The sequence below is a fragment of the Engystomops pustulosus genome, chromosome 3 (assembly GCF_040894005.1).
Source record: "Engystomops pustulosus chromosome 3, aEngPut4.maternal, whole genome shotgun sequence".
NCBI classification, from domain to species: Eukaryota; Metazoa; Chordata; class Amphibia; order Anura; family Leptodactylidae; genus Engystomops; species Engystomops pustulosus.
The window spans coordinates 11586845-11601862 of NC_092413.1; the positions used below are offsets into that span (position 1 = coordinate 11586845).

The 15018-nt window shown below is 42.7% G+C and overlaps 1 protein-coding gene across 4 annotated transcripts in view; it reads left to right on the forward strand.

Annotated features, from left to right (window-relative positions):
- The window catches only part of DNAH14 (dynein axonemal heavy chain 14), a 153971-nt gene that overhangs the window by 16023 nt on the left and 122930 nt on the right, over positions 1-15018 (forward strand). For 3 of the 4 annotated variants that reach the window (XM_072140043.1, XM_072140044.1, XM_072140046.1), the window contains exons 11-16: positions 1858-2102; positions 3175-3250; positions 6215-6404; positions 6971-7019; positions 7190-7290; positions 12456-12613. In XM_072140043.1, the coding sequence (XP_071996144.1) occupies positions 1858-2102; positions 3175-3250; positions 6215-6404; positions 6971-7019; positions 7190-7290; positions 12456-12613 (819 nt within the window). The remainder of the gene's footprint in view (positions 1-1857; positions 2103-3174; positions 3251-6214; positions 6405-6970; positions 7020-7189; positions 7291-12455; positions 12614-15018) is intronic. The other variant, XM_072140045.1, reaches the window with a different exon arrangement.

Sequence of the window (15018 nt, forward strand, 5' to 3'; positions counted from 1 at the left end):
GATTATTTAATGTTATTATTATTGTTATAATTATTATTATTATGATAGATGGGAATCCTCCAATCAGGAACCCTGATCATTCATCATATACAATTCATCATATGCAATACCACATGTGTCCTGTAGTGGTCACTGTATGAGATTAGTAAAACCTCACAGGTATTTAGATCTCTGCTTGCTGTCATTCTATAGGCAGCTTTATTGTTTACTTCCTGTTGATAAACATCAGCCCCTGGTCATGTGATGTCACACAGGTGCACGGCACGTTATATACCTGGTCATGTGATGTCACACAGGTGCACGGCTCGTTATATCCCTGATCATGTGATGTCACACAGGTGCACGGCACTAATATCCCCGGTTATGTGATGTCACACAGGTGCACGGCTTGTTATATCCCTGGTTATGTGATGTCACACAGGTGCACGGCTCATTATATCCCTGACCATGTGATGTCACACAGGTGCACGGCTCGTTATATCCCTGGTCATGTGATGTCACACAGGTGCACGGCTCTTTATATCCCTGATCATGTGATGTCACACAGGTGCACAGCTCGTTATATCCCTGGTCATATGATGTCACACAGGTGCACGGCACTAATATCCCCGGTTATGTGATGTCACACAGGTGCACGGCTTGTTATATCCCTGGTTATGTGATGTCACACAGGTGCACGGCTCGTTATATATCCCTGGTCATGTGATGTCACACAGGTGCACGGCTCGTTATATCCCTGGTCATGTGATGTCACACAGGTGCACAGCTCGTTATATCCCTGGTCATATGATGTCACACAGGTGCACGGCTTGTTATATCCCTGGTTATGTGATGTCACACAGGTGCACGGTTTGTTATATCCCTGGTTATGTGATGTCACACAGGTGCACGGCTCGTTATATATCCCTGGTCATGTGATGTCACACAGGTGCACGGCTCGTTATATATCCCTGGTCATGGGATGTCACACAGGTGCACGGCTCGTTATATCCCTTGTCATGGGATGTCACACAGGTGCACGGCTCGTTACATCCCTGGTCATGTGACGTCAGACAGGCACACAGCTCGTAATATACTCGATCATGTGATGTCACACAGGTGCATTGAAGCTCTGTGTTATAGAATGAGCCGTGCACCTGTGTGACATCACATGACCAGGGATATAACAAGCCGTGCACCTGTGTGACATCACATGACCAGGGATATAACAAGCCGGGGACTGATGTTTTTTTCACAGGAAGTAAACAATGAAGCTTCTTATAGAATGACAGCAAGCAGAGATCTAGGAAAAGCAAATACAGAAAGTTTATTGGAAAATTTTATAACTTTTTATTACGCAAATAATATCAATTATTTGCTGACATTTGCATAAAGTGTACCACCCCTTTATAATGAGCTGCTCTGACCCCTCCTTTCTCACTCTGGTCTCGGCTCCTTATCAGTTATCATGTGATATGATCCGGGTCGGACCACCCTGCAGCGCCCCCCTCAGATGTTATGCGCATGTTCACATTCATGCCGGGCCTGGCGTGGCTTCTAGGGCAGTACAGTGGCACCATATGGCGGCACAGTAGGTGCCTGCAGCTCTGCAGTAGGGAGCCATAGGGATCACGGAGTGTATGATGTGGCTTGTGCAGGCGGGGGAGCAGCTGGCAGCCATCGTGGCGCCATTTCTTATAACGCCCTCACGTAATATAACAAAACTGCCAGTGTTACTCCGCTCAAGCAGATCTAATTCCTCCATTAAACATCTGCGGATCGCCATTATCCGCCGCGGCGCAGCCAGAACCGGAGCCGCACACGGACGCCGTATAACCGGTGGCGTGTAGCAGTAACGTGTAACTCTTTACATGCCAGGTGGCCCAGGCGCACGGCTTGAAGGAGCCCTTCCTATCCAAATCCGCTAAGAAACCAAATTACACGGAGCAGTCGGAATGGCGGAACCTGCAGGAACGCTTCCGGAGATTCCTGTGCCTGGTGGACTGCCTCTTCCAGGAGATGCTGCGATCCGTCGCCTCCAAGTCCGTCCGGATGCTCCTCAGATTCCTGGAAACGTCCAGCAACGTAACGTCAGGAGAGGAGAAGAAGAAAGACAAGTTCAGGTCCGAATCCGGAAGTGTCCCATTAACCCTACACGTCCTGACAGATGGGTCCAGATACATCTATACACACGTCATACACAGCCCCGCACTGCACAGGTGTCATAAGGTGGATTCAGATCTGTCAGACCGTACTGACAGCAAGCAGTGGTAGATATTGTCCATGGCGAGATGTGTAATTAGACCTTTATGTAAAGTTGTTAGTAGCAGCAGGACTGTGATATATGGATTTATATTCCGGATTGTACTGGGGGAATGTGTCCGAACACTGCTCTGCTCTGTGCTCTATGCAGTCAATGTTACGTATTGCATAATCAGACCTTTGTTTATGTTGTTAGTAGCTGCAGGACTGTGAAACATGGTTTACTATCCTGGATTGTAGCATCTCCAAGGGTATTGGGGGCAGGTCCCCACACTGCTGAGCTTTGTGCACTCTCCAGTTGGTATTAGGTATTCTCCCTAGACATGTGTAATAATACCTATGTGTACTGTATGTTGTTAGTAGCAGCAGGACTGTGCAATATGGATTTATATTCCTACATTATAGCTTCTCCAAGTGCAATAGGATTATGTGTTCACACTGCTGTGCTCTCTGCAGTCAGTGATAGGTACTGTCCTTGGAGAGATGTGTAATCAGACCTTTGTGTGTGTTAGTAGCAGCAGGACTGTGATATATGGATTTATATTCCTACATTATAGCTTCTCCAAGTGCAATAGGATTATGTGTTCACACTGCTGTGCTCTTTGCTCTCTGCAGTCACTGATAGGTATTGTCCCTGGAGAGATGTGTAATCGGACCTTTGTGTGTGTTGTTAGTAGCAGCAGGACTGTGAAATATGGATTTATATTCCAAGACCTCACAGACCAGGATAGCAGAAGCAGCGCTCCACTACCACTTCATACAGGGATGTGGGGTGTCAATCCATCCCCCCTCCAATCTGATCGTGACCTATAACATATGTAACATAACCCTGGAAACCCCCAATGCACTTATGTGATAATTCTGTATAATTGCAAAAATTGTAATTGACATTTTCTATTTTTTATATATATTATTTATATTTTTTTGGAACAGTGAGAGCAAAAACATTAACCCGAAAATCTCTGATAAAAACCAACCAATGGCCAACGCACCTGTAGATATTGATCAGGTAAGGAACATAGAATTATCCCCAACGTCAACCTTACAGCATCATCTCTGGTTACATATCAAATAAATTACAAAATGTATAACAGCTTGTTGTACTGATACTAGTTGCATCCTGTATTATACTCCAGAGCTGCACTCACTATTCTGCTGCTGGTGCAGTCACTGTGTACATACATGACATTACTTATCCTGTACTGATCCTGAGTTACATCCTGTATTATACTCCAGAGCTGCACTCACTATTCTGCTGCTGGTGCAGTCACTGTGTACATACATGACATTACTTATCCTGTACTGATCCTGAGTTACATCCTGTATTATACTCCAGAGTTGCACTCACTATTCTGCTGCTAGTGCAGTCACTGTGTACATACATGACATTACTTATCCTGTACTGATCCTGAGTTACATCCTGTATTATACTCCAGAGCTGCACTCACTATTCTGCTGGTGCAGTCACTGTGTACATACATGACATTACTTATCCTGTACTGATCCCAAGCTACATCCTGTATTATACCCCAGAGCTGCACTCACTATTCTGCTGCTGGTGTAGTCACTGTGTACATACATGACATTACTTATCCTGTACTGATCCTGAGTTACATCCTGTATTATACCCCAGAGCTGCACTCACTATTCTGCTGCTGGTGCAGTCACTGTGTACATACATGACATTACTTATCCTGTACTGATCCCAAGCTACATCCTGTATTATACCCCAGAGCTGCACTCACTATTCTGCTGCTGGTGCAGTCACTGTGTACATACATGACATTACTTATCCTGTACTGATCCTGAGTTACATCCTGTATTATACTCCAGAGCTGCACTCACTATTCTGCTGCTGGTGCAGTCACTGTGTACATACATGACATTACTTATCCTGTACTGATCCCAAGCTACATCCTGTATTATACCCCAGAGCTGCACTCACTATTCTGCTGCTGGTGTAGTCACTGTGTACATACATGACATTACTTATCCTGTACTGATCCTGAGTTACATCCTGTATTATACTCCAGAGCTGCACTCACTATTCTGCTGCTGGTGCAGTCACTGTGTACATACATGACATTACTTATCCTGTACTGATCCTGAGTTACATCCTGTATTATACTCCAGAGTTGCACTCACTATTCTGCTGCTAGTGCAGTCACTGTGTACATACATGACATTACTTATCCTGTACTGATCCTGAGTTACATCCTGTATTATACTCCAGAGCTGCACTCACTATTCTGCTGGTGCAGTCACTGTGTACATACATGACATTACTTATCCTGTACTGATCCCAAGCTACATCCTGTATTATACCCCAGAGCTGCACTCACTATTCTGCTGCTGGTGTAGTCACTGTGTACATACATGACATTACTTATCCTGTACTGATCCTGAGTTACATCCTGTATTATACTCCAGAGCTGCACTCACTATTCTGCTGCTGGTGCAGTCACTGTGTACATACATGACATTACTTATCCTGTACTGATCCTGAGTTACATCCTGTATTATACCCCAGAGCTGCACTCACTATTCTGCTGCTGGTGCAGTCACTGTGTACATACATGACATTACTTATCCTGTACTGATCCTGAGTTACATCCTGTATTATACTCCAGAGCTGCACTCACTATTCTGCTGCTGGTGCAGTCACTGTGTACATACATGACATTACTTATCCTGTACTGATCCTGAGTTACATCCTGTATTATACTCCAGAGCTGCACTCACTATTCTGCTGCTGGTGCAGTCACTGTGTACATACATGACATTACTTATCCTGTACTGATCCTGAGTTACATCCTGTATTATACCCCCGAGCTGCACTCACTATTCTGCTGCTGGTGCAGTCACTGTGTACATACATGACATTACTTATCCTGTACTGATCCTGAGTTACATCCTGTATTATACTCCAGAGCTGCACTCACTATTCTGCTGCTGGTGCAGTCACTGTGTACATACATGACATTACTTATCTTGTACTGATCCTGAGTTACATCCTGTATTATACTCCAGAGCTGCACTCACTATTCTGCTGCTGGTGCAGTTACTGTGTACATACATGACATTACTTATCCTGTACTGATCCTGAGTTACATCCAGTATTATACTCCAGAGCTGCACTCACTATTCTGCTGCTGGTGCAGTCACTGTGTACATACATGACATTACTTATCCTGTACTCATCCTGAGTTACATCCTGTATTATACTCCAGAGCTGCACTCACTATTCTGCTGCTGGCGCAGTCACTGTGTACATACATGACATTACTTATCATGTACTGATCCGGAGTTACATCCTGTATTATACTCCAGAGCTGCACTCACTATTCTGCTGCTGGTGCAGTCACTGTGTACATACATGACATTACTTATCCTGTACTGATCCTGAGTTACATCCTGTATTATACTGCAGAGCTGCACTCACTATTCTGCTGCTGGTGTAGTCACTGTACATACATGACATTACTTATCCTGTACTGATCCTGAGTTACATCCTGTATTATACTCCAGAGCTGCACTCACTATTCTGCTGCTGGTGCAGTCACTGTGTACATACATGACATTACTTATCCTGTACTGATCCTGAGTTACATCCTGTATTATACCCCAGAGCTGCACTCACTATTCTGCAGGTGGAGGGACTGTGTGACTAGGCATTGTCTGTAGTAGTATTATTAGGTGGCTTCATCTCATACAGAATACTAATTCCACTGGTTTAGTACTTGGACAATCTGATCTGTACAGTCTTCACTGATTACCATTTTCTGGGCCTTTGAGAAGTAACAAATAATCTTCCTCTCATCCTGATTCCCATATTTATCCGTTGCCGCTGATTACTCTGTATCCATATGATCTCTGAATATGTATGGGATGGCGGCACTTATTACACATATTATAATCCCATGAATATGAATGCAGCTATATGGCGGTACATTCATTCTCCTCTTGATTTCAGGTGCTGAGTAACATTAGAATGAAGATTCGGGGGAGACAAGAGGTGGCCCCAGTTTTTGAAGTTTGCTTGGTCTTAACGTCCACAATGGAGGACAAGCAGCAGGTGACCACGCAGGGGGTGTCCGGGTCACGTGACCTTCCCTCGGGCAAGAAGCAGGTGACCTTTGAAGAAGGAAACTTGGAATATTCAGGTAATTATGACTCTGTTTTTTATTCTTTGCATTTTGAGACTCTAAGAAGTGTCTCCTAGCTTTAAATATGTCAAAATCCAGAATCCCAGGACGCCTGAGACTCAATGGGGGTCATTTACTGAGGGCCAGAATCCGTCGGGCATCCCGACAATTTCCGACGAATTCCGACAGGATTTTGGCGCACGCAATCGGATTGCGCCGGCATGCATGCGACGGAAAACAGGGGTGTCGCCATCTGAAAACCCGACGGATTCAGAAAAAAACGCGGAATTTAAAAAAAATTATGTGTCGCTTGACACGCGCTTACCTGCACCTAGGATAGGATGGTGAACTCCAGCGGACTTCAGCGCAGCAGCGACACCTAGTGGACATCAGTCGCACTACCTTACTGCATTGCCAGGAGACCCGAATCCTCGACGGAGAACGCGCCCCTGGAGGGCAACAGGACCGGGTAAGTAAATGACCCCCAATGTATCACTATGTCCCCATTGTCACTGCTGCTGTGGGCACTGGGTAGATAGAGACGTCTCACCCATCATTTATACTGATCTCTACTTATGTTCCAGAGTCTGAAGAATGGGTCAACCAGGACAAAGTGGAAGAGAGTCCAAGGAGGTAAGAGAAGCGATAGCGAATCAGGGAGAGTTGTATATTAGATGTCTCACCATTGTAGCATCACCAGGTACCCAGGGGGCTCCCATAGACCCCCATGTGCCGCAGGTGTGATCATATTCTACTTATACCTCACCCATGTACAATGTCCTTATAACGTGATTTCCTCATAGCAGGTCATCGGCTGCTTCTAGGAACGTCCAAGTCTTCCCTCCTAACACTGAATTTGAAGTACAAATAAAAGGGATTACAGATAAATTTGAGCAGACTATAGGTAAGTGGGAAACACCATCTATTACATTATAGATGACACTTTTATACATGCAATTTTTAGGGTTGGCAATATACAGCTCCTATGTACAGGAATATAACTACTATAATACTGCCCCCTATGTACAGGAATATAACTACTATCATACTGCCCCCTATGTACAAGAATATAACTACTATAATACTGACCCCTATGTACAAGAATATAACTACTATAATACTGCCCCCTATGTACAAGAATATAACTACTATAATACTGCCCCCTATGTACAGGAATATAACTACTATAATACTGCCCCCTATGTACAAGAATATAACTACTATAATACTGCCCCCTATGTACAGGAATATAACTACTATAATACTGCCCCCTATGTACAAGAATATAACTACTATAATACTGCCCCCTATGTACAAGAATATAACTACTATAATACTGCCCCCTATGTACAGGAATATAACTACTATAATACTGCCCATATGTACAAGAATATAACTACTATAATACTGCCCCCTATGTACAAGAATATAACTACTATAATACTGCCCCCTATGTACAAGAATATAACTACTATAATACTTCCCCCTATGTACAAGAATATAACTACTATAATACTGTCCCATATGTACAAGAATATAACTACTATAATACTTCCCCCTATGTTCAAGAATATAACTACTATAATACTGTCCCCTATGTACAAGAATATAACTACTATAATACTGCCCCTATGTACAAGAATATAACTACTATAATACTTCCCCCTATGTACAAGAATATAACTACTATAATACTGCTCCCTATGTACAGGAATATAACTACTATAATACTGCCCCCTATGTACAAGATTATAACTACTATAATACTGCCCCCTATGTACAAGAATATAACTACTATAATACTGCCCCCTATGTACAGGAATATAACTACTATAATACTGCCCCCTATGTACAAGAATATAACTACTATAATACTGCCTCCTATGTACAAGAATATAACTACTATAATACTACCCCCTATGTACAGGAATATAACTACTATAATACTGCCCCCTATGTACAAGAATATAACTACTATAATACTGCCTCCTATGTACAAGAATATAACTACTATAATACTGCCCCCTATGTACAAGAATATAACTACTATAATACTGCCCCATATGTACAGGAATATAACTACTATAATACTGCCCCCTATGTACAGGAATATAACTACTATAATACTGCCCCCTATGTACAAGAATATAACTACTATAATACTGCCCCCTATGTACAGGAATATAACTACTATAATACTGCCCCCTATGTACAAGAATATAACTACTATAATACTGCCCCCTATGTACAAGAATATAACTACTATAATACTGCCCCCTATGTACAAGAATATAACTACTATAATACTGCCCCCTATGTACAAGAATATAACTACTATAATACTGCCCCCTATGTACAAGAATATAACTACTATAATACTGCCCCCTATGTACAAGAATATAAGTACTATAATACTGCCCCCTATGTACAAGAATATAAGTACTATAATACTGCCCCCTATGTACAGGAATATAACTACTATAATACTGCCCCATATGTACAGGAATATAACTACTATAATACTGCCCCCTATGTACAGGAATATAACTACTATAATACTACCCCCTATGTACGGGAATATAACTACTATAATACTGCCCCCTATGTACAAGAATATAACTACTATAATACTGCCCCCTATGTACAAGAATATAACTATCATAATACTGCCTCCTATGTACAAGAATATAACTACTATAATACTGCCCCCTATGTACAAGAATATAACTACTATAATACTGCCCCCTATGTACAAGAATATAACTACTATAATACTGCCCCCTATGTACAAGAATATAACTACTATAATACTGCCCCCTATGTACAAGAATATAACTACTATAATACTGCCCCCTATGTACAAGAATATAACTACTATAATACTGCCCCCTATGTACAAGAATATAACTACTATAATACTGCCCCCTATGTACAAGAATATAACTACTATAATACTGCCCCCTATGTACAAGAATATAACTACTATGATACTGCCCCCTATGTACAGGAATATAACTACTATAATACTGCCCCCTATGTACAAGAATATAACTACTATGATACTGCCCCCTATGTACAGGAATATAACTACTATAATACTGCCCCCTATGTACAAGAATATAACTACTATAATACTGCCTCCTATGTACAAGAATATAACTACTATAATACTGCCCCCTATGTACAAGAATATAACTACTATAATACTGCCTCCTATGTACAAGAATATAACTACTATAATACTACCCCCTATGTACAAGAATATAACTACTATGATACTGCCCCCTATGTACAGGAATATAACTACTATAATACTGCCCCCTATGTACAAGAATATAACTACTATAATACTGCCTCCTATGTACAAGAATATAACTACTATAATACTGCCCCCTATGTACAAGAATATAACTACTATAATACTGCCCCCTATGTACAGGAATATAACTACTATAATACTGCCCCCTATGTACAAGAATATAACTACTATAATACTGCCCCCTATGTACAGGAATATAACTACTATAATACTGCCCCCTATGTACAGGAATATAACTACTATAATACTGCCTCCTATGTACAAGAATATAACTACTATAATACTGCCCCCTATGTACAAGAATATAACTACTATAACACTGGCCCCTATGTACAAGAATATAACTACTATAATACTGCCCCCTATGTACAAGAATATAACTACTATAATACTGCTCCCTATGTACAGGAATATAACTACTATAATACTGCCCCCTATGTACAGGAATATAACTACTATAATACTGCCCCCTATGTTCAAGAATATAACTACTATAATACTGCCTCCTATGTACAAGAATATAACTACTATAATACTACCCCTCATGTACAGGAATATAACTACTATAATCCTGCCCCCTATGTACAAGAATATAACTACTATAATACTGCCTCCTATGTACAAGAATATAACTACTATAATACTGCCCCCTATGTACAAGAATATAACTACTATAATACTGCCCCCTATGTACAAGAATATAACTACTATAATACTGCCCCCTATGTCCAGGAATATAACTACTATAATACTGCCCCCTATGTACAGGAATATAACTATTATAATACTGCCCCCTATATACAAGAATATAACTACTATAATACTGCCCCCTATGTACAAGAATATAACTACTATAATACTGCCCCCTATGTACAAGAATATAACTACTATAATACTGCCCCCTATGTACAAGAATATAACTACTATAATACTGCCCCCTATGTACAAGAATATAACTACTATAATACTGCCCCCTATGTACAAGTATATAACCACTATAATACTGCCCCCTATGTACAGGAATATAACTACTATAATACTGCCCCCTATGTACAGGAATATATCTACTATAATACTGCCCCCTATGTACAAGAATATAACTACTATAATACTGCCCCCTATGTACAAGAATATAACTACTATAATACTGCCCCCTATGTACAAGTATATAACCACTATAATACTGCCCCCTATGTACAGGAATATAACTACTATAATACTGCCCCCTATGTACAGGAATATATCTACTATAATACTGCCCCCTATGTACAGGAATATAACTACTATAATACTGCCCCCTATGTACAAGAATATAACTACTATAATACTGCCCCCTATGTACAAGAATATAACTACTATAATACTGCCCCCTATGTACAGGAATATAACTACTATAATACTGCCCCCCTATGTACAGGAATATAACTACTATAATATATGGAAATATTCTTTCCTTTGCTGGGGGATTAGTTACACATTTGTCTTCTCTATGGTTTGGTACAGAATGTTTTGTATATTGTCGCTGTCATGTGACTGGATCCCATCTGGTGGAGAGATCTGTGAGTCACGTTGCTGTCATCTGTACGTGTGACGCTACATTAACAAGTAGCTGAGGGCTGTGTTGGCCGGTGCAGGGGGCGGTGGTGCGTGTAGTGGGCTCCCGTGTGTCTTATGCCCGTGATTGCTCTGTGTTATCAGCCAGCGATGTGCCCCTGCGCTGCCTCCTCAATTTCAAGGCCTCTGCAGCCGTCACTGACCGACCTCATCGCACGTCCATTTATCTGCTTAATTGAGTAGTAAATGACCATCACTGCTGCCCAAAAAAATTGTCATTTTGCCATCAATTTTGCCCGTTCCTACCATTTATCTTCCTTGTAAAAGTCGGCAGATGGAGAAACGTAAATTGGGCACAATTTCTATTTTTTATTTTTTAGCACACTCACAATTGTGTAACTATGGCGGATGTATTCTAAAAACAGCGCCTCCAATGTCCACAGGTTGTGTGTGGTATTGCAATCTATTATTTCTAAACCGATTTTGTTTAGAAGTTTCCCCTGACTAAAAGACCCCTAACTATCAGGGGTCAGTGATCTTCCCTGGACCGTCTTTCTCCTGGCAGGGGATACCACCTGAAGAGGTTTGGGGTAGTTTAGGGAACCCTAGAAAGGGCATTTGACTAGTATTTTTGTTAAATTTTCCAATAATAAAACTTTATTTTTGACTGTACCGATTCTCATTAGGCAGATCTAAGTACCCGCAATGCATCCTGGGTAAGTATCTCTCTAATGTTTCTCTCTACTGCCACCTACAGGTGACTGTCATGTGCAGCAGTTAGATGCCAAAATGGTCATTAGTAATGGAGATGTTAGATCGAAGACAAGACCGTGGTGTGTAGTCAGAACTGGAGACATGGGTCAGGGTCCAGGATTAGGAGAACAGGTACCAGAACATGAGACCAAGGAACGATGATTGAGATAGCAAGAAGTTTTTGTTGGTTCTTCTGAAGGTCCACAACCCTAGTATGTAGGTGCATGCATTGCCCTTAGTAGCTTTAGGGGGTGCTGTAGTTGCGATTATGCCCTGGAGCCTAAGGGGGTACGAAGGAGACTACACAGCAGCTTGAAGTTACCCAACTTTTTTCGGTTGAACAAGACCTATGCTGGGGTCAACGGGGGTCATGCTCTTGACCTACCAAGTGCAGAACATCTTCCCATTCTCACTATTTCCTGAATTTTTTTTCTGTGTTGCAGGTAAAGTTTCCCCTCTTAGCGAGGATCCGAGCTTTTCCATATTCTTCCTTCCGTCACCAATTGAGAAGAAGACGGACACTGCCCCGAAGTGGTCACCAAAGAAGACCTGGCCCAACTGTGACCTTCTCCTTGGCGTGGATTCAGACTATCAGAAATGGGTAGGTGACCCTCAGCCTTGCACCGTCCTTTATTGATAGACGTATAGACCTACCTCCAGACATACAGACATGACGCACAGTGGTGGATTCATATACTTTTTTTTAAAAGTATTTATTTTTGCAATTTTTGAAATTTTATACAATTACAATAAACAAAACCAGAAAACAAGATTGTCTGCCACATATTTCCTTCCCCCCATTACAGGATTATTATACAACAGCCATGGTAACAATCAGGTTCTTGCTGTGTTACAAAACTACCTGAGGGATATTACACAATAGATAACAGCAGGATACTGCAGCCAGACATCTTGATACAACACAAACAACTATTGACACATAGACAATCAGTCACACACACACACACACACATACCAGCACGCTCAGTCTCCTTCATCATGGAGAGGAGTATATGTCACATGTGATTATAAGGCTGTATGGGGAGTCGCGCACCATCTGGACCAGATGCGATCAAACTTCTGGGGACACTTCCTGTTGGTATACAGGGACCGGTAGTGGGGAATGACGCTGTTAATAAGTAGTATCCATCTTTTTAATGGAGGGGGCTCCTGGTCCTTCCAGGTCATCACCACCACTTTTCGGGCGTAGTATAAGACAAACCTAAAGAAAATTTTGTCATAGTGGCCATTGACAACTTCATTTATGATGCCGAGGAGACACACAGAGGGAGACATCAAGCGTGGGAAATCAAAGTGTATATTTAGGAATTCCAGCACTTCGGACCAGAAGACATGGACCCTAGGGCAGGACCAGACACAATGCAGGAAGGATCCGACTTCAGCCTGACAGCGAAAGCAAAGATCATTGGGCATTGCTCCCATGCGGAATAGTCTAGCAGGGGTGAAGTATACTCGATGGAGGAATTTAGATTGGATCAGGAAGTCCCTCGCACTCACTACAGATGTGAAGTAGGACAGTTCGACCTCCCTCCAGTCATCATCTGACAGGTCAGGGATATCCTGTCTCCAGCGTTCACAGGCTCTATCAAACGGTCTGGACTTTTGCTCTTGTAGGAGAGCATAGCACTGAGTGAGTGGCTTAGGGAGGTCCGGGGTACTCATCAGAGTCTCTAGTTTGGAGAATTTCACTGTCAGGCTGAAGGAGCCGAATTGGGCTTTGAATGCGTGCCGCAGTTGCGTGTAATGGAAGCTAGCCGTATTGGGTACAGTATGTCTCTCCCTTATCTCGTTAAAGCTGAGTAACTCTGCTACCGGGGATAAGAGCTGGCCTACAAATTTCACCCCCGCTGCCCCCCACATTGTCCAGCCCGGGAGGGAGAGGAAGTGAGAGAGCCATGGATTGAGCCACAATGGAGTCCTAGGCGAGAGAGGGGGAGAGCTGCTCGGTTCTACCAGGGATTGTGCCCTACGCCAGCACACCGCTACCGTACGTAGGGGAAGTGGGGTATCAGATGGGGACTTATACCTGTACAGCAGGTTTGTAAGGGCCTCGTAGGAACCTACCAGGGCACCAGCCAGTGCAGTAGCTGCATTACCCATGTCTATATCTATCCACCACTGGGCATATACAAGCTGGGAAGCCAGGTAATAAAGATACAGATCCGGGGCAGCCAGTCCACCCCTAGACTTGGGAGCCTGAAGCAGCGCTAAACTGAACCGCGGGGCACTACTCTGCCAGTAAAAGGACCTGAGAATGCCGTCTAAGCGTTTAAACAAACTCTTAGGAAGGAGTATAGGACAGGCATGGAAAAGGTATAGAAATTTTGGGAGAAAAATCATTTTAAATATGTTAATACGCCCGTACAAAGACAGGGGGAGAGTGGACCAGGCTTTTAGGCGTGATTCCGTTGCAGTTATAAAGGGTGTAATGTTTAACTCCGTATATGCCTGGACCCTGCGTGACACCTGAACTCCCAGATATTTAAAGGTGGACACCACCTGGACTGGGACGGGGAGGGAGTGTACCCCTACATCAGATAAGGGGAAAAGGACCGATTTGTCCCAGTTAACCCGGAGACCTGAGAACCCCCCGTAGCGTTCTATCAGGGACAGAAGGGATTCCAGAGAGGGGCCCACGTCTCCAAGGTATACAAGTGTATCATCAGCGTAGAGAGATACCTTTTCAATGATAGGACCTCTAGTAATACCCTTAATGCTATCAGAGTGACGGATCGCCACAGCAAGGGGCTCAATGGCAAGTGCGAAGAGGAGGGGAGATAGCGGGCAGCCCTGCCTAGTGCCCCTGGCCATAGGGAGAGTAGGTGAGATGTTAAGGTTGGTCCGTACCCTAGCCTTGGGATCATTATACAGTAGTTTAACTAATGCTGTAAATCGAGGGCCAAGACCCATTCTAGGCAAAAGGGTCCACAGATATGCCCATTCCACAGAGTCAAACGCCTTACAATTGTCTAAGGATAAGATAAA